General features: G+C 39.8%; 3 protein-coding genes across 9 annotated transcripts in view; 2 read left to right on the top strand and 1 right to left on the bottom strand.

Annotated features, from left to right (window-relative positions):
• The window catches only part of TMEM181 (transmembrane protein 181), a 31522-nt gene extending 22836 nt beyond the window's left edge, over window positions 1-8686 (top strand). For both annotated transcript variants that reach the window (XM_085217145.1, XM_085217146.1), the window contains exons 11-17: window positions 840-897; window positions 1504-1606; window positions 1701-1752; window positions 2415-2497; window positions 3064-3153; window positions 3881-3947; window positions 4916-8686. In XM_085217145.1, the coding sequence (XP_085073271.1) occupies window positions 840-897; window positions 1504-1606; window positions 1701-1752; window positions 2415-2497; window positions 3064-3153; window positions 3881-3947; window positions 4916-4994 (532 nt within the window). In that variant the 3' untranslated portion in view covers window positions 4995-8686. The remainder of the gene's footprint in view (window positions 1-839; window positions 898-1503; window positions 1607-1700; window positions 1753-2414; window positions 2498-3063; window positions 3154-3880; window positions 3948-4915) is intronic.
• Window positions 8687-11000: 2314 nt separating this feature from the next.
• DYNLT1 (dynein light chain Tctex-type 1) lies at window positions 11001-14834 on the bottom strand. Of its 2 annotated transcripts, none has more exons than XM_003204140.5 (5): window positions 14596-14834; window positions 13280-13321; window positions 12033-12156; window positions 11737-11814; window positions 11001-11417 (listed from the first exon to the last, which is right to left on the bottom strand). In XM_003204140.5, exons 1-5 carry the CDS (start codon window positions 14620-14622, stop codon window positions 11347-11349), a joined length of 342 nt encoding a protein of 113 aa, XP_003204188.1. In that variant the 5' UTR covers window positions 14623-14834; the 3' UTR covers window positions 11001-11346. The 2 variants fall into 2 exon arrangements, with proteins under 2 accessions (XP_003204188.1, XP_085073274.1); XM_085217148.1 differs by lacking the exon at window positions 14596-14834 and adding an exon at window positions 14158-14578.
• Window positions 14835-16388: 1554 nt separating this feature from the next.
• SYTL3 (synaptotagmin like 3) overlaps window positions 16389-24184 on the top strand; it is a 30254-nt gene continuing 22458 nt past the window's right edge. Inside the window, exons 1-3 of one of the 5 annotated variants that reach the window (XM_010707276.4) lie at window positions 16389-17072; window positions 20862-21413; window positions 22962-23177. In XM_010707276.4, coding sequence (XP_010705578.2) covers window positions 21304-21413; window positions 22962-23177 — 326 coding nt within the window. In that variant the 5' untranslated portion in view covers window positions 16389-17072; window positions 20862-21303. Of the gene's footprint in view, window positions 17073-20861; window positions 21414-22961; window positions 23178-23353; window positions 23413-24184 lie in introns of those variants that run through there. The other 4 variants (XM_085217138.1, XM_085217137.1, XM_085217140.1 and 1 more) reach the window with 4 other exon arrangements.

Raw genomic sequence — 24184 nt, forward strand, 5'->3', positions numbered from 1 at the left:
TTATCAGCAGAATTTGTATGAAGTAAAGGTTTAAACAGCTGTTATTTCTTGAGTACCGTTCTTATCACCAAAGATAAGATTGAAACAGTAAATCCTGAAGGCCTGTAGGAATTTACAAAATTACACATTTTCTAAAAAGATAAAAACAGAATAAAAGAATCATCCAGGTTGGAAAAGACTCATAAGATCATGAAGTCCCCCTGTCAACCAGAACTACACTGTCCCACTACCAAACCCTACATGCTACATCTACATATCTCATTACGTCTGGAAATGGGGACTCTACCTTTCCCTAGCAGCCAATTGTAGTGTTTTACCACCTTTTCCTTGAATAAATTCTTCCTGATGTCTGATTAAACCTCTACTGGTGCATCTTGAAACCGTTGCCTCACCTCCTATCATTTGTTACCTGAGAAAAGATCCCAGCACCCTCCTTGCTGCAACCTCCTTTTAGGCTGTTGTTGAGAGCAGTGAGGTCACCTTCAGCCTTCCGCAGATTTAAACAATCCAAATTCTCTCAGCTACTCCTCATAGGTTTGTTTCCTAGTTCCTCCACCTGCTCGGTAGTTCTCTGCGCACATGTAGGGAGTCTGGATGCTGGCTACCAAAATCATCCATATTCCTTGAAAAATGGGATTTAGAAAGGAAAAAGATGTCATGTAAATTGTCATTGAAATCACTGGCATTGCACCGATTTCTACAGCCAAGATCTTTAGTTCTAATCTTCGTGTAGTAACTTTAAACACTTTCTTTGTTAGTGGTCTGTGTCTGTGTATTGTTTTTGACCTTGTATTTTGTAGTGTTATATGTACCAATTTTTCATTTTGAATTTTTTCTAGTGTTAATGAAGTACATGATCCTACGTATCAATACAGAGTTGACACAGGTAATTTCCAGGTAAGTCAGAAATACTTCTTTGATTAATTGTTCGAATGTAGTTAAGCATTTGCTCTCAGATTTCCATTGAAATCTAACAGTTTAGAAAATTGCTGGCCTGGTGATCTTACTTGGACTACTAGGGTACTTTTCATTTTGCTTCGGATCACATGTAGGCTATATTGAACTCCAACCCAATTGTCTTGTGATAATCTTGGTTATCTGGAGACTCCACACTACATGTTGTATCAGGGACTCATGACTGTGGGAACCAAAAGATGATGATTTTTTTTTTTTTTTTAAGCTTCTTAAGTCATTTTTGTGTATCTTGACTCTTCCCAAGGTCCTCTGTACTAGAAAATGTAAAACTTCCTTATTGAAGAGGAAGATATACTTTATATGGTTTCCTGTATAATTCTCAGGAAATCTATTTGTTTAAAAAAAAAAAAAAAAAAGTTTACCTTGAGATATGCCATCCTCTTTTTGTACTTCCATTCATGAGCATCTTTTCCCCGAATAAATACACCATTCTGTACTGTGCTTTGGAAATTAACAATTTCTGTTGTAGGGTACAACTGAAGAAAGCAGGAATAGACCAAACTTTCTTAAATAATATTCTTTCTATAGGGAATGAAAATCTTCTTCCTTGTGGTGGCAACCACATATATTCTCTACCTTCTGTTCCTGATAGTGAGAGCATGTTCAGAACTCCGTAACATGCCTTATGTTGGTAAGTATTTCTTTTGGTTCTTCTCTAAGCAGGCTGTCTTCTCCTAGATACAGGTGTAAATTCTCTAATAATAATTTTTCTCAATCTTTATCAGATCTCAGGTTAAAATTCTTGACTGCATTAACCTTCGTAGTGCTCGTCATTAGGTAAGGCTTTTCAGAGAACATTTCTCAGTACTCAAACTTTTATGTATTTAAAGTCTTGAAAGAAAAGGTTTGGTTTTGTTTTTTTAATAATATACTCAGTGAAACTGAGAGGTTTTTTTTTTTTTTTTTAATATGGTCACTTTGGTAATCAATTCATAATTTTTGGAGCCCTTTCTTAAGGTTTTTATAGACAGTTCTGTATTTCCATTACTGCCACAATACACTGGAAGACTTAGCAGGAGATATATTTTGTATTGCTGAGTAGTTTGCATTGCACTGTTGATCTCTTCTGGAGTTTTGTAAGCTGTGTTCTGTAAAGCAGAAGTTTAGAATTACTTTTACATTATTGTTTATATCTGTCCCCGACCCCAAGCAGTTGTTTCAAATTGCTGCTGGCTTTTGGATTGTCCTTAGTGGGTGAAATATGACAAAAGTAGAGCGTTGTTTTTTTTTCTTTATTAAATTGACTGCTGAATTTAAGTCACAAAATAATCATTCATAATTTAGAAATAGGAAAACAAAATGTGTCTTCAAATAAACAGCATTTTAACATAATTACTTTTTAATATACTCCTCTATCAAGCTTGCACTTAAATTTTGCATTTTAGAGGCTCATTATACCTATATGCCATTCCTTTTTTTTTTTTTTTTTTCCCCCACAGCATTGTTATACTCTATCTACGCTTTGGAGCACAAGTTCTACAGGACAACTTTGTTGCTGAGTTGTCAACTCATTATCAGAATTATATCCTTGTGTTGTGATGCTGCTCAACTGAGAATATTAATCTGGTTTTCTTTAGGAAGTACTTAAAAATGATTTACGTAAGGACTGAGTATTTTGACTTTTAGGTAGGCTTTTGAAACCCTGATCAAAATTGATAGAGCATTGTGCCATTATTTTCTAATAGTTGTTTATAAAGATTATGAGCTGAGACAGTTTCAGTCTAATTTGTTTATATCAAATAAATCACAGCTACATTTGGTACTCTTCAAAAGGAATGAAGGCCCAGGCTTTGTTTTAGCAGTGAAGTCAGAACTATTTGATTTTACCATGTGCTTCACTACTGAGGAGAAGAACTTATCTCAGCAAATGTTATTTCACATGTTAAAATTGAAGATTTATCTTCAGTTAGAAACAGCTTGAGTATACTAGTTGTCAGTTAATCTAAAAAAAATGCCAATTGTTCATGCTCTCCAACTTCATGGTGGCAAACATTCTTTCTGTTGGAGCAGCTTACATATGTTTTGAATCTTGTTTCCAAAGTTTACGTGAATGGAGCTGTATTGAGAAAAATCCTTGACGCTTTCTACCAGCAGAATTCTTATCATTTTATGGTTTATTGAACTTCTATCTCTACACGTTAGCCTTCGTGTATTCCCCCTCAAAGAATGCACTATATGGTAAGTGTAAGCAATTCATAGCATCGTAGAATGGCCTGGGTTGAGAAGGACCACAAGGATCATCGAGTTTCAACCCCCTGCTATGTGCAAGGTCACCAACCAGCAGACCAGGCTGCCCAGAGCCACATCCAGCCTGGCCTTGAATGCCTCCAGGGATGGGGCATCCACAACCTCCTTGGGCAACCTCTTCCATTGCGTCACCACCCTTTGTGTGGAAAAACTTCCTCCTAATATCTAACCTAAGCCTCCTCTGTCTCAGTTTAAAACCATTCCCCCTTGTCCTATCACAATCCACTCTTGTAAGCAGCTTTTCCCCCACTTGTTTATACTCTCCCTTCAAGTATTGGAAGCCTGCAATGAGGTCTCCCTGGAGCCTTCTCTTCTCCAAGCTAAACAAGCCCAGTTCCCTCAACCTTTCCTCATAGGAGAGGTGCTCCAGCCCTCTGATCATCTTAGTGGCCCTCCTCTGGACCTGCTCCAAGAGCTCCACATCATATATATCTGAACATATGAAGAGAACATTGTCATTTCTTAAAATTATAACACTGTGATGTTGTGGGCTGAAGGGTGGAGAATTTAAAGGAAAGAATTCTTGGATACAGTTTTGTCAAGTTGTTGTCATGATTGCCTTGTAAGTTTCAGGTCTGTTGCTTCAGTGTTGGAGTAAAAGTGCAGCTGTGTTTCTAAATTTAATGTGCTAAATTAACCCTTATTTGTATTTTTCCAGAATCACAGTTGAAGGACAATCCTGCTTTTTCTATGCTGAACGACTCAGATGATGATGTGATTTATGGGTAAGACTATAAAATACATATGAGGTGTTTTTGGCGTTTTATTTTTGTAATATTCTTTTCCATCTTAATTAAATAACTGTAACTGAAGACTTCATAGATTATTAGAGAAAGTAGACTGCCTGTGTAACAGAAGTAGCTTATTCTGAAACAGAAATACAATGAGAATGGGTGTTATTTTGATTATTTTGGTTTTCTTTTCCTTTTGGTTTCTCAAAGGAATTTCGAAGGCTCTGACACAAATGGGTAAGTTAGTATTTAGGATAGGATAGGTCATGGAATGAAGGCAGAAAGGTATGTGAATGGAAGGGAATTCCTTCCAAATTGGGGAAGAGGAATCAAGTTTAGTCAGCTAGGGGGTGACTCATACATAAATGCTACAGAGAGGGATAATCGTCCATGTTAAGTGTCCATCACTTATCAAAATAGCAATAACCAAATGTAGCAAAACTTCCAGGATTTGTGTGAGTTTATGTAACATTAAAACTATAGTAGCAGATGAAAACTTATCGGGTCAGGCTTTCCTGTGCTAGATGCTGAACAAACTGGTTATCTGCCCTTGTTGTTTTCACCTTTTAAGCAGAGGCACTGAAGGGCTGACCAGTGGGAGTGATTTAATACTGCAGTAACCTGAACAAGCCTGTGCTAGAGTAGCTGCGTGCAGCCTGCAGTGGCTTGCCTTCATTTAGTTAGATGAATAGTGGACTAGCAGTAGTGCCAGCTTGCTCGCATACTGATCCTTGTCAGTAGTGGTTTGTAGCTGCTGCAGTAATTTTTATTGTATATCAGTCTCTGGAGAGAAGTCGTGCGTATTTTTCATAACCACAGAAGGAAGCAAAAGAAATGTAAAAATACAAACTTCTTACTCGAGTAACAATTTGATGCGTCATTGTATTTTAGAACTTTCCTATTTTAGACTTACTAACTGATCATCATGTTCAGAAGTTTTTTAAAAAATACCTGTTTCACAGGAGCGACTATGAAGAAATGCCACTTCAGAATGGCCAAGCTATTAGAGCCAAGTTTAAAGAGGAATCGGACAGTGACTGATGGCATGATTTTGATACAGACAGACTTGTTCAGCTGGAATTAAAGCAATTTTGAAGTTTTCCTAGATGGACCACTTCCTTGGCTTACTTACAGTCTGTTGTCACCTGAACATGGAATTCCAGGAAGGATATTCTACTTCTGTTTCTGTTTACAAAGGTAAAGCTGAAAAGAAAAAAATGCTTGAAAAGGTTGTGGCGGGAACTCAAGGAAACAAAAATTTATATGCATCTTATAAAATGCCTGTTGGCATGATGTCTCTGGACTAACGTTTAAGTCTCTGTCCGTTTCGAGGTGTCACAAATTATGTACGGATCTTAAAATTGCTTCTTTGCTGCTTGGTGGTTTGTTGTTGTTTCCCCTCCCCTTAGGATTATGTAGAACATAGCATCTTAAACCTCTTGCATTTTTGCTAGCTCCTTTTCTGTTGTTCGCTGCTGTATGAAGTGCCTCTTTTCCCTTTCATTTTTCTACCTTAGTCATTTCGACTGGAGGCAGGGACAGATGTGCTTTAAGGTTCTCTCTTCTGCCTCCATTTTTTTTAATATTATTTTTTGGAAATACAGGAAAACAAAAGCTTCCCATTCCTCCTTCTAAGAGGTTGTATAGACTTCAAACTGTTGTTTTAACTCCATTTAAATGGATTTACCAGATACGTTACAAGTGTGGGATATGTGCAAATTGGTTCTAGTGAGTAAAAATGGGCTGTGGTCCAAAGTTATTTGTATGATACAGGTTTCATAACGTGCTTTACCACCCCAGCAAAACTGTTTGTTTTGTTGTTGTTTGGTTTTGTTTGTTTGTTTTTCAACAGCCCTTTAAATAGAAAATATTTAGGCAGCAATAAACCTCAGAAGGAAGTCAGAACTTTTTTGTGTGTGTGTTCTGGAGAAGATTGTTACACTTAAAAGAATATAGTATAAAGTTCCACAGAGAAGTATAACTTCATATTTCCAAACATTTCATTGTAGATGCTTTTTCTACATCAGACTTTTTCATGAAGTTGTATTTATTGGCAGTTAATATGCTTTCTGGGAACAATTACGGGTGCTCACGCCTTGAAGTTGCTTAACAGCTTTTGAGCACATTCTGTGCATAGCTCAATTTCTCTGTTGCCAACAGTACTGCTTGAAATTTTCACCCATACATTTTATGATTCTGTATTCCAGTATGGAATACAGCTGGAACAGCGTTATAGGAATGCAGTATTCCTCATACAATGATGCTGCTTCTCTTTTTAAAAGCTGTTTTTCTTCCACACTACCGCTCGGCTCTATATTTATCTGGATGCTATTTGTTTCCAACTACTTCTGAATTTTCAAGGACTTGGCCAGTCTCTTCTTTTTTAAGAAATAGATTCATAACTGTAATGTACTTTTGTAACATTTCTCTGCCCCGCTGCTGTGGAAAAGATATATTAGGCAGAAAATGGTGCTGGCTTACACTAGTAAATCATGCTTACGACAGACCTAGTCTAAGCAGAGCAGTGCAATGAAGTTGTACTAAACTTGCTGAATCACATTGGGGGGGCGTAGATTTATTCTGCATTTGTGCAGCTGGTTTAGGCTGCACAATAATCTCCCTGTAGCTGTTCAAGAGCACTAAGGGGAGACTTCACAAAGTAGCAGTTTACTTATAGATGATCAAAGGAACTGCTTCACGTGGATGCAAACCTGTTTCATGAAAAATAGTTCAGATTTAAATCTGCACTCTGTTAGTGTGGTAAGATTTGTGTGTCTATATAATGTGTAATTTTTGAAGATATTTGGAATTTACAGCTTTGTGTACCAAGTTATTGTTTGTTAGAAGCCAAAGCACAATTGTATGGCTAAAGCAAGGAAACAAAATGAGGGGGGCTGGGAAGAAGGCAGGGGGGGAGAGATTTTAATTTTGTTGTTAATTGGTGTCCATTTAGAAGAACATACAGGAAACGTTACAGAGGTGTACCAAGTTGGTGGGTTTTTGTTAGTGAACTCTAGGAAACCATACTTTCAGCATTTTCTTTTAGACATTTTTAACAAGTATAGGGGGTGATGGTTTTTAACCTAAAAGAGATGAGCCCAATCTCATTGTTCCCTACATGATTTTCTTGGTGCTTACAGTTGTTTGAATTTGCACAGTTAGTCCAAAGCCAACTAGACACTTGTTGTGTACCCCAGGCCCCTTTCACTTCCACTGGAGTGAGTACAGGAATTAAGTTTTCAAAAATTCAGATCCTTACCTATTCAAATCTCTTTGACTGACATATTGTTTAATTCTGAGTTGTTCTGAATTGATAAAATACTTGATTTGACAAATGTGCAAAGTGTACTGTTTCTTATCGCAGTCTGAAACTGGTTGTTATAGTCGAACCTGAAGTACAGTGTCATACTTTGGGATTTCATTGCCTAAAAATATTTTAAATCTAATTTGGAAAATGTGATATTTTTTTCAAAGCTGTTCTCAGCCCGTTTCACTTGCCACTGTGTACCTTAACTTTTCCACATGACTACATTTGAAATGAAAATAGGAAAGCTCAGATAGGGAAATAGGTGCTTCAAGTTAAATGTCTCACTACAGTAGTAATTTAATTTCTTTAGAGATTGTCTAAGCAGTGTTTGCCATATAAAATAGTTCAGTATTTCAGAAGTGCTAGAGTGTAATAGTAAGCTTGACTGAAGAACTGTCATAGCAAATACTGTTCATAGTGGAAAAAGTGAAGCAGATCTGCTGGCAAGATATCTCAACTTCACTCTCCTTATTGGAGATAGTATTTGAGGAATATTATTGGATTGCAAACAGCTTGGGAGTAGGTGGCATAAATTCATCACCAAGTAATGTATTGTAACCTAGGGATAAAACGAGATCTGGATAAGAAGCCATATTAGGCTTTCTTTTTGTTAAAAATACTTCAATATTTCATGCCCTTCTGGAGCTTGGAAAACAAAGATTTACCACAGATGTAGTGCTGCTGCTCTCCAGGAGATGCTTGCTAGTAAACGACTGCAAGACTTCCATGTCCATTGTGATCAAGATAGGACTTTGAGGGAATCAATTATAGTTGAGTATGAACCCATTCACAGCAGTTGTTTTCTGAAGCGTGTGCTTTAGATAGAGTTGGTGTTAGGAGTGGTTGGAAACTTTCCTGAGACTGGCAAAGAATAAGTAGCGTAAGGTTCAACACGAGTAAGGAAGTCCAGGAGACCTATGGAACTAATATGGTTTAAAAAAAAAAAATAAAAATGAAGGATGTTTCCAGCTAGAAAAGACTTTAATTTATCTCTGAGCCAAAAGACAACTTTGTATTCAGTCACTTAGTTTTTGCCCACTTCCTTTTGCATATGCCAGTAAGAAACTTTGCATTACTGTAAATTTTTTTAGAGGTTTGTAAATATGTAAAATGAAGCTAAAATATGGAGTATTTGTGTACCAAAATGGTATAAAATGTGTAAGATAAATGCTCTGTTTAATAAGAAGCTGTAAATCAAATGCTGCTTTGACAAAGCGTGCATGGGACATGTTAAATATTGTGTTTAGAGGTTGTATTAAGGACAGCAACTTATCTGTTATGTTGGAAAGCTTCATTCTAGTCTTGAGTACGAACCAAAAAATACCACTTCAAGCAAAAATTGAGTATTGAGTTTCTTGGAAGACTTCATGTGCATAGTGTGCATAGTCATTGTTAAATATGTTCATAATAAAGTTTTATATCTTTATGTTGTATCTTTGGTTTTATTTTCCTTCTACTGCATTATTACTTACCTTTTTCACTTCTTGTGTATTTTGTGTATATTTAAACTTGGTTACTTGGATTGGATCCAGGAGGTTGTGTTTGCACACATTAACCAGGGAATTTTGGTGTTTTGTTTGCAGACAGCCTGAGATTCACTGAGTCTTCAGTGAAAAAGCTCTCCCTCAGGTTTCCCACACCCTGGAGGTTAGTGAGAAGGTCTGGGGAATGGGAGACTTCCCTTTAGTCAGGAAAGAGGACGTGCGTGAGCACCTAGGCAGTACTAAGGTCCACAAGTCCATGGGGCCTGATGGGGTGCATCCATGTGTGCTGAGAGAGCTGGCGGAGGTCACTGCCGAACCACTCTCCATCATTTTTGAGAGGTCTTGGATAACAGGGGAGGTCCCTGAAGACTGGAGGATAGCCAATGTCACTCTGGTCTTCAAAAAGGGCAAGAAGGAAGACCCAGGTAATTATAGGCCTGTCAGCCTCACCTCTGTCCCTGAAAAGGTGATGGAACAGTTTGTGCTGGATACCATCTCCAGACAACTGGGAGAAAAGGAGGTTATCAGGAGTAGTCAGCATGGGTTCACCAAGGGGAGGTCGTGCTTGACCAACCTGGTGGCCTTCTATGATGCTGTCACATGCTGGGTGGATGGGGGAAGAGCGGTAGATGTAGTCTACCTTGATTTTTAGAAAGGCATTTGATACTGTCTCCCACGACATCCTTATAACAAAGCTGAGGAAGTGTGGGATAGATGAGTGGACAGTGAGGTGGGTTGAGAACTGGCTGACTGGCAGAGCGCAGAGGGTCGTCGTTGGTGGTGCAGAGTCTGGCTGGAGACCTGTAAGCAGTGGTGTCCCCCAGGGGTCTGTGCTGGGTCCGGTCTTGTTCAACATCTTCATCAATGACCTTGATGAGGGGATAGTGGCCACCCTCAGCAAGTTTGCTGATGATACGAAGTTGGGAGGATTGGCTGACATGCTGTGCTGGAAGGCAGGCTGGAGAGCTGGGCAGTAAGAAACCGGATGAGGTTCAACAAAAGCAAGTGTAGGGTCTTACACCTAGGGAGGAATAATTGCATGCACCAATACAGGCTGGGGAATGAGCTGCTGGAGAGGAGCTCTGCAGAGAGGGACCTGGGCGTCCTGGTGGACGACAGGTTGGCCATGAGCCAGCAGTGTGCCCTTGTGGCCAAAAAGGCCAATGGCATTCTGGGGTGCATTAAAAAGAGCGTGTCCAGCAGATCGAGGGAGGTGATCCTCCCCCTCTACTCTGCCCTGGTAAGGCCTCATCTGGAGTACTGTGTCCAGTTCTGGGCTCCCCAGTACAAAAAAGACAGGGACCTCTTGGAAAGAGTCCAGCGGAGGGCCACAAAGATGGTGAAGGGCCTGGAGCATCTCCCCTATGAAGAAAGGCTGAGTGAACTGGGTCTGTTTAGCCTTGAGAAAAGAAGACTGAGAGGGGACCTGGTCCAGGTTTATAAATATCTGAGGTGTGGCGGCCATAGTGGTGAGGCCAGTCTCTTTTCAGTGGTACGTGGAGACAGGACGAGGGGAAACGGACATAAGCTGCAGCATACGAAGTTTCGCACGAATGTGCGTAAGAACTTCTTCACGGTGAGGGTGACGGAGCACTGGAACAGGCTGCCCAGGGAGGTTGTGGAGTCTCCTTCTCTGGAGATATTCAAGTCTCGCCTGGACGCCTACCTGTGCGACCTGGTGTAGGGAACCTGCTTTGGCAGGGGGGTTGGTCTCGATGATCTCTAGAGGTCCCTTCCAACCCCTACAATTCTGTGATTCTGAAACACTTTGTACAGTTTTCTAACCATAAGGAAATGTGTATCTCTCACACTTTCATAACTAGATACTGTCTTTCTTATTTATAAAGTGTTCACAATACAGCACGTTCACCAGCAGCATTATAGTTGATAGTATATCAGAACTCGTCTTTTTGATCAGAAAAATAAATATAGGTTTTAAGACTTAACATACTAAATGCATCAGTACGTGACTTCTTATGTATAGCTTGCTAAGCACTTCTAGAATGCATAAAACTTGCCTTTTTTAAATGAAGACATTTATTTCTGTTACTCTTCTGTGTCTGAAATGCAGTATAAGCAGATTAAACAGGTCCCAAAAAAATACAACTAAGTTACTTTCCCGTAGATGTTTGATTCTCTTGGAATATGTTCAAGTGAATTGTCTGATGTGTATCTGAACTATACTGAAGAGAGGTAACAGAAATGGAACTCTTAGGAATTCCAGCAGGCTTAAGTTTAAACAAGTCACACCACTAGTTATGAATTTCAATAATTTAATGCTAACCAAGAGTACAAAGTATGAAAGTTGGTGTCTTATTTAATTTGGTTTTAAAAAAGAAATCTAGAGAACGTTTACGCTGCAGCAGATTTCAGTATTAGCACCTTAAAGAAAAGTTCTTGAAGTTTTAAGACAGCGTGGCAACACTGGTACAATACTAAAAATACAAACACAAACCATGTAACAGCATGTTTTCACATTTGAAAAAAGTTACAGAAAAGGTACATTAAAACTGGAAGTTGTTCAGTGCATTCACAGTTTGAGCAGAGATGGAATCAAGTGCTGGAGTAGAAAAGAACTGAAGTACAACTGATTCCAAGGCAATCATATTGCGAGTCCAAAGGCACTGACAATACAGTACATGGTCTTATTCTCCCATCTCACGGTGCAGGTTCCTACAGATACAAAACAAAGCTTTCAGAGACAGAAAAAAAGTTACAGTGACTTAATATTAAAATACATGCTTCTATGTGCATGTTTATTCATTGTTTAAGAACCTTATGAATGAAGCTTTCGCAACAGTTAAGCATCTCATGTTATCACTTATGAGTCAGAATCACAGCAGTGTGGAAAAAATACAAAACTGCTGTTACTTCAAAACTACAGCACTCAGAATTTATTTATTTATTTATTTTTTTAAATCTATGTTGCTTAGTTTCAGGAGGATTAGTATTAAAGTTGCAAGCTGAAGCATCCAGCAGTGTTGCTCCTTACCATCACTGGAGTTGTCCCAGAAGCAAGAGCTTGCTGTATGCAGCCCAGCACCATTCTTCTGCATAATCACACAGGTCACTGTTTGTCAGTAGAAAAACTTCTATTAATGTATTGTTATCACTGATGTTTAGCTACATTTATGCTCATTATAGCACATGTATATACATACACCTGCAAACAGACATGCATGCTTACAAGTACTTAAAAGACATGGTTCCTGCTAAACTGTGTTTTGTTAAATTTAATCAGTGTGTTCACTGTTCCAGCTTTATCAGAAAACAGACAGTTGAGCTCACCAATATACTTGAAAGGTTTCCCCAGCTTGGTGAGCTGGCTTAGAGATTGTTCCACCACACTTGTTGTCCACTGGTTCACCTTGCTGTGCTGGTAGGCATTGCCACCTATTGCACTTTCTATGGCCTGTGGGCAACAAACACGTAAGTTACATTGCTGTCAGTCTACAACAATCCCATTAACTCATCTGAATGTGGAACACTGAGGATGAGACAGCAAATGCACAGATGTGGACTTAAATACTATTCAGGATTGTTGGAAGTGTTTTAAAATGCTACAGAACTGGCAATTCAGAGTTTGAAGCAGACACAGAAATTATTATCGTATATTCCTTCCTCTTTTGTGCTATCTTTATTCTTCATTAGTAATTCCTATCCCAATGTCCTGGAGCCTGAGTTATTTAAAGGGTCTCACATTTATACAGTTCTGAAAAAACACACAGAACAACAGTTCATTCACAGATATTAATCTCCAGAAATAATGCATGGAGTTTTCAGCAGTCATTTTTGGGAACAAAGACCAAAATCAAAAGACTCATGTAATTTTTGGTGACTAATAGAGCAGAAGCCGTTACCCAAGCAATCTGGTTTACTTATGAGGAGAGCTTCTCCTTTAAAAGACAAATAAAACTACGTTAAAGTTGCACATTTTACATCACTACATCACTAGTTTTTCTGGCAGAAACTGTTCAAGAAGTAACTACAAAAGTACTTCAGATTCAGGAGACAGGACTGTGCAGCAGAGCATGCCCACCCCATTTACAGATCTACCTACTCTGCAAGAGGAACTGGACACAAAAAACAAACCTCTTAGCAACAAGAATTAGTTTCCTAGCAACAAGAATTAGTTCAATCATTTCAAACAAACTTCATTCTTGAGAAAAAGCATCTCAAAAGGACACAGTAACATGCATATGAAGATGATCTATATAAAATTGTATGTTAATGAAACATAACATCTGTCTGACAGGTTTTAGCATACAGCATCCACCTAGAAATTCTAATCTGTGAATGCAACCAGAAAGAAGTATATAAAATTATTTTCATTATGTTTTTAAGTTGTAATACATGTCACAACTAAGGCTAAGTAACATCTCCACTTAAACAACAGTTAAATTAATCCATGATTACCTACGCCTCAATAATAGCCTAGCTATTGTGTAATAGAATTCCAGACAACAGATTTGCTTGAATGCTTTTTAGCACACAACATAGCATACTTCCATACCAAAGTGAGAGTGTTAGCTTACTTCTTTAATGATGTTACTGACTTCATCAACAACAAAAGATGTCTACAAAAAAAAAAAAAGAAAAAGAGAACTTTAAATCATCAATGAGCACATTTCTATGTACACAGTTCAAACATTGTTAAGGAAATACACTAGGAGCTTAATTTATGCTTGTCAGGTTTCTTGTGAGCCAGATGCAGAGTCTGGCATAGCTCATCATTACTCAAGCTCCCCAAACCCAGTCAAGGGAACATTCTTGCAAAGTAATCAAAAGTAACAAACTAACACAGACGTTGAGTTAAAGCTCCCAAATTTTAATTTGAAAGCATCACAAAATAATGCATACAGCATATCTGTCCACATATAAGCCCATTTTACAGTAAGCATTAATGTCTGTGGCTCACAGGCTGCAGAGAGCCTCAGAGTGCAGACACGGCTTACAGTTGAATAGAACCGACATCTTCAGAGCACTGGTGCAGACCAGGCATCGATTCACAGCTCAAGGAGGAGCTGTCATGACAGTTTCAACCAGCGATATAAAGAAAGCTGCCGTTTGGAAATCAAAAGGGAAATCTATTCTTTGAAAGGGTTGATAACTTCAGGACAAGAGGAAATGGTTTTAAGTTAAGGGAGGGAAGATTTAGGTTGGATGCCAGGGGGAAATTCTTTATAGAGAGAGTGGTGAGGTGCTGGAACAGGCTGCCCAAAGAGGTTGTGGATGCCCTGTCCCTGGAGGTGTTCAAGGCCAGATTGAATGGGGCCCTGGGCAGCCAGGGCTAGTATTGAATGTGGAGGTTGGTGGCCCTGCATGTGGCAGGAGGGTTGGAGATTCATGATCCTTGAGGTCCCTTCCAACCCTGGCCATTCTGTGATTCTGTGATATTGTCTGTATTCCCTACCCTCTTCTGCCCTCTCTCACGCTCCAGGAGGTAGAGATGAAACGAGTGGCATTCGGGCATCTCCAAAGATGGGGCGGCCCCACCTGCGCAGCACAGCAACCAGGACAAAGCAGCGCCAATCCGACACACCTCCATCCCTACAGCTGCTCTGCTATTGTCTGACACAGTCACAGCGGACTTGCTCAAGAACAATGCAGCGAGTTGTCACGCCGGCCCTCCGCAGGAGCAGCACTGCAGGCGCTGCACACAGTAAGGAGCCCCGCTCCTGCCCTCCGCCCTCCGCTGCCCGGCACGCAGACTCCGCCGGCATCGCCCAGCCCCAGGGGCTCCCAGCGGCCTGGGGCGTTACGAGGGGTGAACGCGACCTTCCTCCGGCCCGCAGCCTCCTGAAAGAAGACGCCGGAGCAACCCCGACGCCACCCTACCCGCGGACGTTACCTCCTCCCCCGCCTGGAAGTCGTCCATCGTCCCGCCGCGGCCCCTCACACGGTAACAACCCTCTCGGCGCCGCCCCGCTTTCCACCACACGCCTCGCAATGCGCATGCGCAGCCGCTTCCCGCTTGCCCTCGCTGCGTTAGTCAGCTCTGCGCCTGCGCGTCTGGCGCCAGTCCGCGCTCGAGAGCAGAGCAGTCCGGCGCCCCCCGGATCGTACGGCCGGCAGTGCGCCTGCGCACTATCCCGGCTTGCGCGGCGCGTGCTGCGCGTCTCGAGCGCGTAGCAACGGGGAGCGCTGCGTCAGCCGCAGCTACCGGCTGGTTGGGTTCTGCGCCCCCAAGGTGGCGCGGTTTCCATAGCGACCGCACGAGGTCTGGGCGGGGAGACTGCTGCGGTGTTCGTGCCCGTAGCGGGCGGTTGGCGTTCAAATCTGATCCGAGAGATGATATAGAATGACTCACAGAATTATAGAATGGCCTGGGTTGAAAAGGACCACAAGGATCATCGAGTTTCAACCCCCCTGCTATGTGCAGGGTCACCAACCACCAGACCAGGCTGCCCAGAGCCACATCCAACCTGGCCTTGAATGCCTCCAGGGATGGGGCATCCACAACCTCCTTGGGTGACCTGTTCCAGTGTGTCATCACCCTAAAGGTCCTGACCTGACAAAGGCATTCAGAACTCTGGTTTTAGAAACAAAGCTTAAAAAGAAGGCCTGAGTGTGTTGTGTATGTTCAGGAACTGGGAAAAAACAAACAAACAAAAAACAATCACAGTACAAAACCAGGGAGACTTAAAGAATATCCTTACGGTTTTAAGCTGATCTAATTATTTTTAGTGCCTAAGCAACGAGTTTAAAGGCTACACTTTTTTTTTTTTTTTTTTTTTTTTTTGCATTTTTAGATTGGTGTTTGCGCAGTTTTTGTATGTTGCTCAGATTACCAATGATATCCATGAGAATAACTCAGTGGGGGCAAAGGCAAAGGCCTATGCTATACCAGGAATCATTAGCCCCATGCATGCAGGTTAGGAGTTGTAGTCTTGAGACCCTGAGGGCACAGGTGGGTTTCAGCTGCACTGATTGCCGCAGCTGTGCCTTCTGCTGCAGTCTCGTGTCTGAGGTGTGCCTCTGCTCTGTATCCCAAACCTTTGTCAGACCCCATCTCCTGCTGCTTCTGACCAGCATCTCAGGATGAACCCAACCTTCTCCTCTCAGCCAGCAATGATCCAGCAGCAGGGATAACGAAGCATGAAAGAGATTTCTAGGGTGGGTTGCAAAGTTCTCTCCTTGCCAAGAGCAATTTAGATAATTATTTTTGCCCTGCTCTGGTAGGTGTATTGTTGTTGGTCTCAGGTGTAGCTTCATGGCTTTGTTCCTCCAGCCTGGCTTAATGAGCCTCTTACTGATGGTAGTTACAATCTGTGGTTTATTTTATTTAGTTAAAGTTTTGCTCAAAACAAAGGCTCAGATTATCTATGCATTCTTTGTTTGGCTTAGCTCTGTGCCTTGCTAGCTGTTGCTGTCTCTTGAGCAGTACAGTTGAACATGATTAGGCTTAATGAGCACAGGTGGAAATACTTGAACCTACCAAGTGTCAGGAGTTTACACGATTGCAGGTGGATTCATTTTGCCACATGAGTAGAATTGCAGTGCTTGATTTAATTTTAACTAAAGCCAGTATTTCTTCTAACACCCAGAATGCTAATTAGGGTTTCTATAGTCTATGTATGATTTATCTGATAGAATCAGTCTATAAAAAAGGGCTTTCCAGGTAAATTTCCTGACTTTTAAATAAATTAGATTCAATTTGAAACTTCATTGCTTGTGCTTGTTTCTGTAGTAGAGTGAACTGAGATATCTAATCTAAATAGAACTCTACCTTTTAACTTAAATCAGGTTTATTTATTCAGACCGATTTTCTGTTTTTACTAGATCTGTAAAAATGAATTATTTTGATCTGTCTGCTTTTCTCTGTTTGTATTTGCTTTGCTACTCAGAGCTGAGTATTTTGTTTTGAAGAAAGAACTGCCTATGATACAAGCAGTGTTTTCTGTGTGAGTTCTGGGGAATTGAGGTTAGTAGTATTTTCACATCTATGGTATCAGAAGAAGAAATTACGTGGAACTCAAAACTACTTCTTTTCCTGTGTGTGGCTTGGAGACCAAGTCTCTTTTGCTGTTATCAGTCAACTTTTGTGTTCTGTTGTGCTAAGTCTCTTTTTGATGTTAGAAAGATGACTAACTTCTCTTTGATTGATTGTTGCTGGTGACAAAACCAGAGACTGCAAAAACTGTTAGAACACTGGAATTCTTTGATAGCTTCTGTTTTGAGGATGCTCTTCTGTACGTACTTTAGTCTAATTTTGGTGGAGTACAACTACTGGTTTTCTTTCAGGGAAGATAAGTAAATAGCAGGAGTGCTACTCATTTCTTAAAGCAGTTTGTTTCCACGCATCTTCCTTTGATGGCTGTTGAAAAGGTAAGGACAACTTTTTTTTTTTTAACTGTTCTATATGATGCTATACAAAGGAATGCATTTTTACTTACTGAGATGGCATTGTTTTGACTGTAAAGGCTTTGTGGGAAGGCCATAATTGCAATTTAAAATACCATCTTTTTACATTAGCTGTTGAGGTGGGATTATTAAAATCACAAGGCATAGGTCTGGTGATACATATGTATTGTATGCACACTGACAAGTTCATATATTAATATAAGGACATGAAAATTGAACTGTTGTATAGCTATATGAAATAACACTTGCACTGTTCTTGATTAAGAATAAATGTATGGTATCTAGAAAACGTAAAACAGCGGTATGTTCCAGTAACCCTTGTGATGATAATCTTTATTCTGAGCCTCTTCAATCTGTGTCTTAGCTACTGGTGTAAGATACCTACCTTTTGTGTAAATTAACAAAATTATCCAACTATCTCAGGCCAGTGAAGGCTCTGGCTTAAGAAGATCGCTTTAACTGTACTTATTTAGTTATCTTTATTTCGTTAATGCTGAAGAATCTGAAAGAATATCAATAATACATCAATTCAAAATTGCTTTGAGAGAAAGTGGCTTGCCAGCTCAAGCATTTGTAAGCCTAAAATTGTATAAAATACACTACTTCTTGCAAAGTGTAACATGTGTTGTGTAGGCCTTTTGATTATGTTTCAGCTGCATACTATTTTATCTTGATTTTAAAGGAAAAAAGCAAAATCTTCTGAGATTGCACTGTATGCATGCACACCTTCTTCTCCTAAGATGTGACCATGTTGGTTCTCTGATCTCCTGTATGATAGACTGTCACACTTTTATCAAAAAGCTATTCTACAATCTGCCTGCTGCTAAATTTTCTTAAGTATGTTATTTAAAATAATGTGTGGGGAAAAGATGTACGAGGTTTATGCTGAGGAGGGAGAAGTATCGTGGTATTTACTCACCAGGTTGCTGTTACTTTTGGTTTTACGCAGAAGGTGCTTGGTTTTGTGAGCTTAGCTGTGTAAGATGGATAGATTTGATGGGTAAATATGAAAGTAGAGCATCGGTGGAGGTTTTAAGTTGTTTTTTTCCTGTAATGGCCCTCCTTGCGTGGTAAATGCAACATTAATGCTATTAAAAAACAAATGTAGTGCAAACAGCTTCAGTGTTAGAAAAGCTCTTCTTTTACAGTGGTGGTGAGCTTTTCAGTCCACCTTGAATGCTTTCTGGAAATGTTTAAGGACTCAAATCTGTTGTGAGGCACAAGAATAATTCCATTCAGAAGGGCCCCATTAATAAACAAGGTTTCGAATTATTTTTGTAAATGCAAAAAATCTGATGGAACGTAATGGCTACCTGAGGTTAAATCTTCACGAAGATTAAAAAAAATAATTGCAGTACTTGCAGAACTCCTGGTTCTGTGCTGGATTTTATCTTTATTGTCTGTAGCATATGATGATCTTGCCTAGCAGTGAGAGCCAGGCAGGCTTTTTGTCTGCACAGTGCAGATGCTGTTAGACACAGGGCCCCTGGCACTTCTCTCTGCAGTACATCTGTTCTGCTTTTTGGTGTCTGAAGATGATCCTAGCCCCTTTTGGTTCTCTGCTGCTGGCAGGCGATTCAGTGCTTAAAAGATCTATCACCGTGAATGGAATTTGAAGTGTAGCAATAGACCAGCTGGTGTGAGAGATCGATGGTTGTGGTATCACCAACGGACTGAGGTCATAAGTCTTTTTGAGGAATCTTGCTGTTCCTCCTGGAGACCGTAGCTGTGGGAATGACAGTGTAGTAAGAAGGAAGGCTCCCAACTATTCCTTCCCTTCTGCAATTTAGATTTGCGTAGGCTTGAACGGCTGAAAATACAGATTTTGAAGAAATATGAAAGATTCTGTGTGCCCTTAATTATTTTTATAGTTTTTCTTGTAAAGATGTCATTTGAAATCCATTTCCCAATTTAGACTTGAAATATGGAAAGCTTTCTCCTTTTCTGTGGGGAAGGAGTTGGTCCTTTATTAAAGAGCTTGGAAGGGATACCAAGCAGTGACTAATTCTGTGCTTTCTTAAAAGCAGATGTTGCTCCTTGCAACTGTTACACACTGGGGTGTTCTTAGTAGCTCAGTAAGACACTTCTGTATTTTCATTAAGCTCACTGCAGCAGTTTGATTTGATGTTCCCCCTACCAATGGCTGTAATGAATTTGCATGCTTATTCTGATGTTTCAGCAGGATATTCTGATCACACTGTAAATAAGCCAGCCTTAGGGCTTTCTGTAAACTCCCAGGAATTCCAGTTTTTGGATGCTCTAATGGCTGTTTCACTGTCCTATATAACGCAGAGCTCCCTGAGTTTGTACCGACTGCTCTTTCAGATTGTATTGACTTAAACAGCACCAAAGGCTCTAAGCATCAGTCAGTCAATCCTTGGTCATATCCTTGAGGTGAAAGATTAAAGCAGGTGAGAGTAGCAGGGACCTTTGAAAACAGCATGTTAAAAAATTGCTTTTTAGGTTTGGACTGAGTAATATCCTGTGAAATTGCACTTGCTAAGGAAGTAAAATGTGATTATGCCTATCTCTGTCTCTTTTGTTTCCACAGGAAGCCAGTCTATTTTTCTTTATTAACTCTTCTGTGAAATGCTTTGTCCTTCTGGTGTCTGTTGAAGGGTGTCCTGAAAGAAATATAAAATAATGGAATGTATGCTGTTTATGTTTAGAAGTTAGTACCTGCATTTTTTGCTTGTGTGACATTATGTAGTTCAGTTGTGGCAAGCTGTATGTCAGCTAATTCCCCGTGACTTCAAAAATTCACTGTCACTCGTACAGCTGAAGATTTTTCTTTTAACCTGACAACTCTTATAATAGCTTAAAATAATGTTCCATTTGGTTGAATTCTCAGCTGAAATGTGTCAGTGAAATATCTCTAACTGCTTCAGTGAAGCTTTCCCCTTCCGCCCTAATGGAAAATCTGACTGTATTTAGTTCACATGAGGTTCGAAACACTTGACCTGTTTTCACATATGCATCTTTAGTATTTGGTGTTTTGTGACTGGGACACACTTACATTTGCTATAATATGTACTAAACAGTAATATTAAAGCTGAATATAGCGTGTTAGCTACACTGGATTCAAGAATAACTTTCTACTTTGCTGCATTAAAATGTTGCTATATTTAGGTAGGAGTTTTACAGAAATGAAGATCAGAGAATATATCCAAAATACATTTGTGAATCTGTTTTAATTTTTATACTTCTCATATATTTGTACAGTAATATCATGTTTGGTGCAAAAATGGTTAGTGCACTGAGCTGCAAAAAATACGTATCTTAACGTCCTGGTGTTTTTTGTGTATTAACAAAGATAATGTCATTATTGTGTGAAAAATGTCTTATCTAGGCTTAACAGAAGTCAGGTTATTGATAGAAATGACTCTTAAAGGATCTTTCCCATCTTTCTTATAGGCTTGCGTTATTTTGTCTGCTCAGTAAGATGAGATTAGAAAGGAGGATTTGTCTCAACCAGTATGACTCCTCTTGTCGTGGAACCTGTGCTGGAAACTGTCTAGGGCTTCTTTATTGGTTGTTTTGCACTGTCTGAAAAACATGGAGATTCATAGCAGAGTGTGTTATGTTGAGGCTTTCTGAAGAATGAGGCTGTCTTAAAATCTCTTTTGTATCTGAATTTGTGCATGAAAGGTCTTGAGTATAGCAAAATGTGTTCTCCAGAATGTTCACTCCTACTATTGAAATCGCTTAAAGAAGTGAGGAGAAGAGATAATAAAACTTTATTTTTCTCTCTAGATCCTGAAATTCCAAATCTATAAGACCAAGTGAAGCTAACCATTCTCCCAAATCCTTTATACTGGCTATCAGTGAATTCTCCATCCACCTGGTGGCAGTTGAAGCCATACCTGGGACCTTGCTGACAGCTCTCATCCCTTTGGAACCACTCTGCAAAGAGCAAGTTCTTTGATGTGAAAAAGTCAAGGCTGCTGTGACCTTGCTGTTCATGTTCCCTGGGTAGCAGAGACACTTAAATGATGCCTTGTGTGAAGACAGATACAGTTATTTTTTTTTCTTCAAGAGTGTGACGCAGCAAAACCTATCACCAATGAAGTAAGAAGACAGGCAACACTTGATAAACACTCAGATCTCTGAAGAGCTCCATTATATTCTCTAACGTAGTAGCCATTGTTTTGGATGTGGTAAAGCAATAAGTCAGCAGTTGTGAAGTTTGGGGAAAATGGCCTGTGAATTTAATCTAAACTTCCTTAAGGAATTGGAGCGAGAGGCTGTTCTGGAAGTCCTGTACCGTGACCAGATGGTGAGAAAAACGGAGGAAGAAAGAGTAAGGTACTTGCCTTTCTTTTTGTGTATTGCTGTTCTTTTTCTTTCTCAGGAGTGCTTTTCTTCTTCTTTGCTGTCGTTCCCCACGTATTCTTCCTTTTGTTTCTTGTTAGCAAGTAAGTTTTAATTTTGTGGGAAAACCAGGAGTTAACTGGAGCCTCTTGGATTTATCACACTATTGACTACTTTAAAGATGAGCAAATGCTGTTCAGGGAATAGTCTACTTAGTGAACTTTACTTAACATTCATAGACGGTTCAGCTGGTGCCTCTATTTCTTCCCCAGTGAAGGCTTTATGACATTCTTATTATCATGTTCCTACATATGCCTGTATAGCCCTGATAATGCAGAACACATTCAGATCTATGGCTGGATAATTTAACCTCTGTTGAACCAGGACTGAAGTTGGAAGATTGTCAGACACCTCCTTACTATGCTGAATCCATCTCTGCTCCTTCTCATATATAACGTAACAAGAGCACTGTGCTTTCTCAGTGGATGTCGATAGGTGTCACTGGTTAGAAAAAGGATTCTGTGTAATGATTTCATGCTATACAAGTATCCCAGTTGTAAAGTATAAAGGATAATTGCTTTGTATTAGGGATTGTGTAAGGATTTTCTTGCAGCTTGTATCTTGCTATGCCACGCTGCTTCCTCGTGTAAAACATGGTGCTTGTATTGCTAAGTTAGAAGGTTTTACGCTCTTAATAAATTATAGACACTTAAACTTTGTTTACAGCAAACATTTATGTAAGTATACCTGGACTTGTTAAATGATTATGAAAAGTAAGTAAAGGGTTATTAAAAATCTGAATTGATTAGAAAGTCATTGACAACTATTGGTGATGTAGCTAACAATGAAAAACAGGTCTTGTCTCTTGTTGCTTGTTATGGAAACAAGGTTAATGGAAGGGGGAGGTTTAGATGTTTAGGTCAGATGTGGTTTTTGTTTGACCTTCAGGAGATGCATTTGTTACTATTATTTAATAGAAGATTTGATTCTTCTAATCAAGTAATCTTAATGTATTAACAACTGTTGTCATAACATCATCAATAAACATTGTGCCTCCCTGGAGGCATTCAAGGCCAGGCTGGATGTGGCTCTGGGCAGCCTGGTCTAGAGGTTGGTGACCCTGCACGCAGCAGGGGTTTGAAACTAGATGATCACTGTGGTTCTTTTCAACCCAGGCTGTTCTATGATTCTGTGATCATCAAAAGGGAGCACAGTTTAGACTAAATTTTTGTATGTGAGCATGTGATCAGTTGTACACATAATTTCAGTGCCCTGTGCTGAGTGGGTAAAGTTGATGTGAACGGAACTCCGTTTATATTAGGCTGTTATTCAATCTGCAGCTTTTTGGTTGTATGTATTGTGAAAAAAATGCAGAGAATCACACAGAACCACAGAATGCACTGTGTGTATGGATGCCTTCAGCCAGAGCTCGCAATAAGGTCACACTTAAGGATGTATCTCCAACCTTGTGCAACCAGATCAGCTTGTAACTTGCACTGTTGCTTTTTTTTCCCTTCTTTCCTTTTTGACCTGAATTATTAGGAAACTGAAACTGCAGCTGCACCAGCTTCGATGGAAAGGGGCAAGAAATGTAAGCCACGAATACCAGGAGAGGTCTTGTGCTCGCTGCCAGAAATCCCTTGGATTGCTGCTGAACAGAGGTGCGGTGTGCAATGGGTGCAGTCATCGAGTGTGCTCTGAATGCCGTGTCTGCCTGAATCCCTCCCTTTGGAAATGCACCGTTTGCTATGCTCATGGGTAAGGAATGTTAATGGTTTCGGGAAGTTATTGGTTACACTGGTTTGGTTTACGTTAGCTTTCAATACTGGATGCTCACTGTTCTTGTGTGTTTATTGCTTTAAACAGATAATAAACCAAAGCCTTTGGCAGAAAGAATGAATATGTTGGGTGAAGACCGGAGGAATTAATAGGAATTTTGCCCGTGCTTCATGGAGTCAGAAGTTCTTTTCTGCATTTTCAGAGTAGGCCAGAGGTGGTGTCATCTCTCTTGCAAAGATGTTAATTGCAAAAAACAGAGCAGTCTTAGTATCTGAACTCTAGATGGCACTCTAGTCAATAGATGTCCCCGAGTCGACACTCAATTGGTGCATCAGAATGGGTTCTGCGTAGTATAGCAAATTTCTTGACGTTCTTGATCATTATCATTTTTCTTCTGTCTTTTTTTTTTTGTTGTTTGTTTTGTTTTGTTTTTGCCTCGTACTACTGAGATGAGGAACCTGGATGAACGAATAGTGTGAAATCATGTTTTGTATGTATTTAACATCATTGACAACTTCTGCATTTTATCAGGAACTGCTTAAACACGGTCAGAGCAGAGATCCAGGTTTGGTTACTGAAACTGTTATTTACTTATTTTGCTCTGTCACCTTGGTTTTGTTTTCCTGAAAAAGGGAAATAATCTTCCTTTTAATCTATTGGTACAACTTTTATATCAAAACACTCCCTCACAGTCCCTTCTATTAATCAGAATCTTCCTAAATCAAATGATTTAGATATATTTTCTCCCTGGATAGAAAAAGAAATTAATCTGTAAGTAAAGAGAGTCTTGAAAGAGAGTCAACAGCTCTGCTGGTTGATATAAATCCCTATATGAAGGGTGAGCATTTGGGTGAAATTTTACTATATGCCAACACAAGAATAATGCACCACCTCACTCCCTCTTAAGATATCAAAATGAGATTTAAATAATGCCTGAGAAATGTGAGAGAAGGTATTAGTCATAAACTGAATTAATTTCTAATTGT

The sequence above is a fragment of the Meleagris gallopavo genome, chromosome 2 (assembly GCF_905368555.1).
Source record: "Meleagris gallopavo chromosome 2, MGAL_WU_HG_1.1, whole genome shotgun sequence".
NCBI lineage: Eukaryota > Metazoa > Chordata > Aves > Galliformes > Phasianidae > Meleagris > Meleagris gallopavo.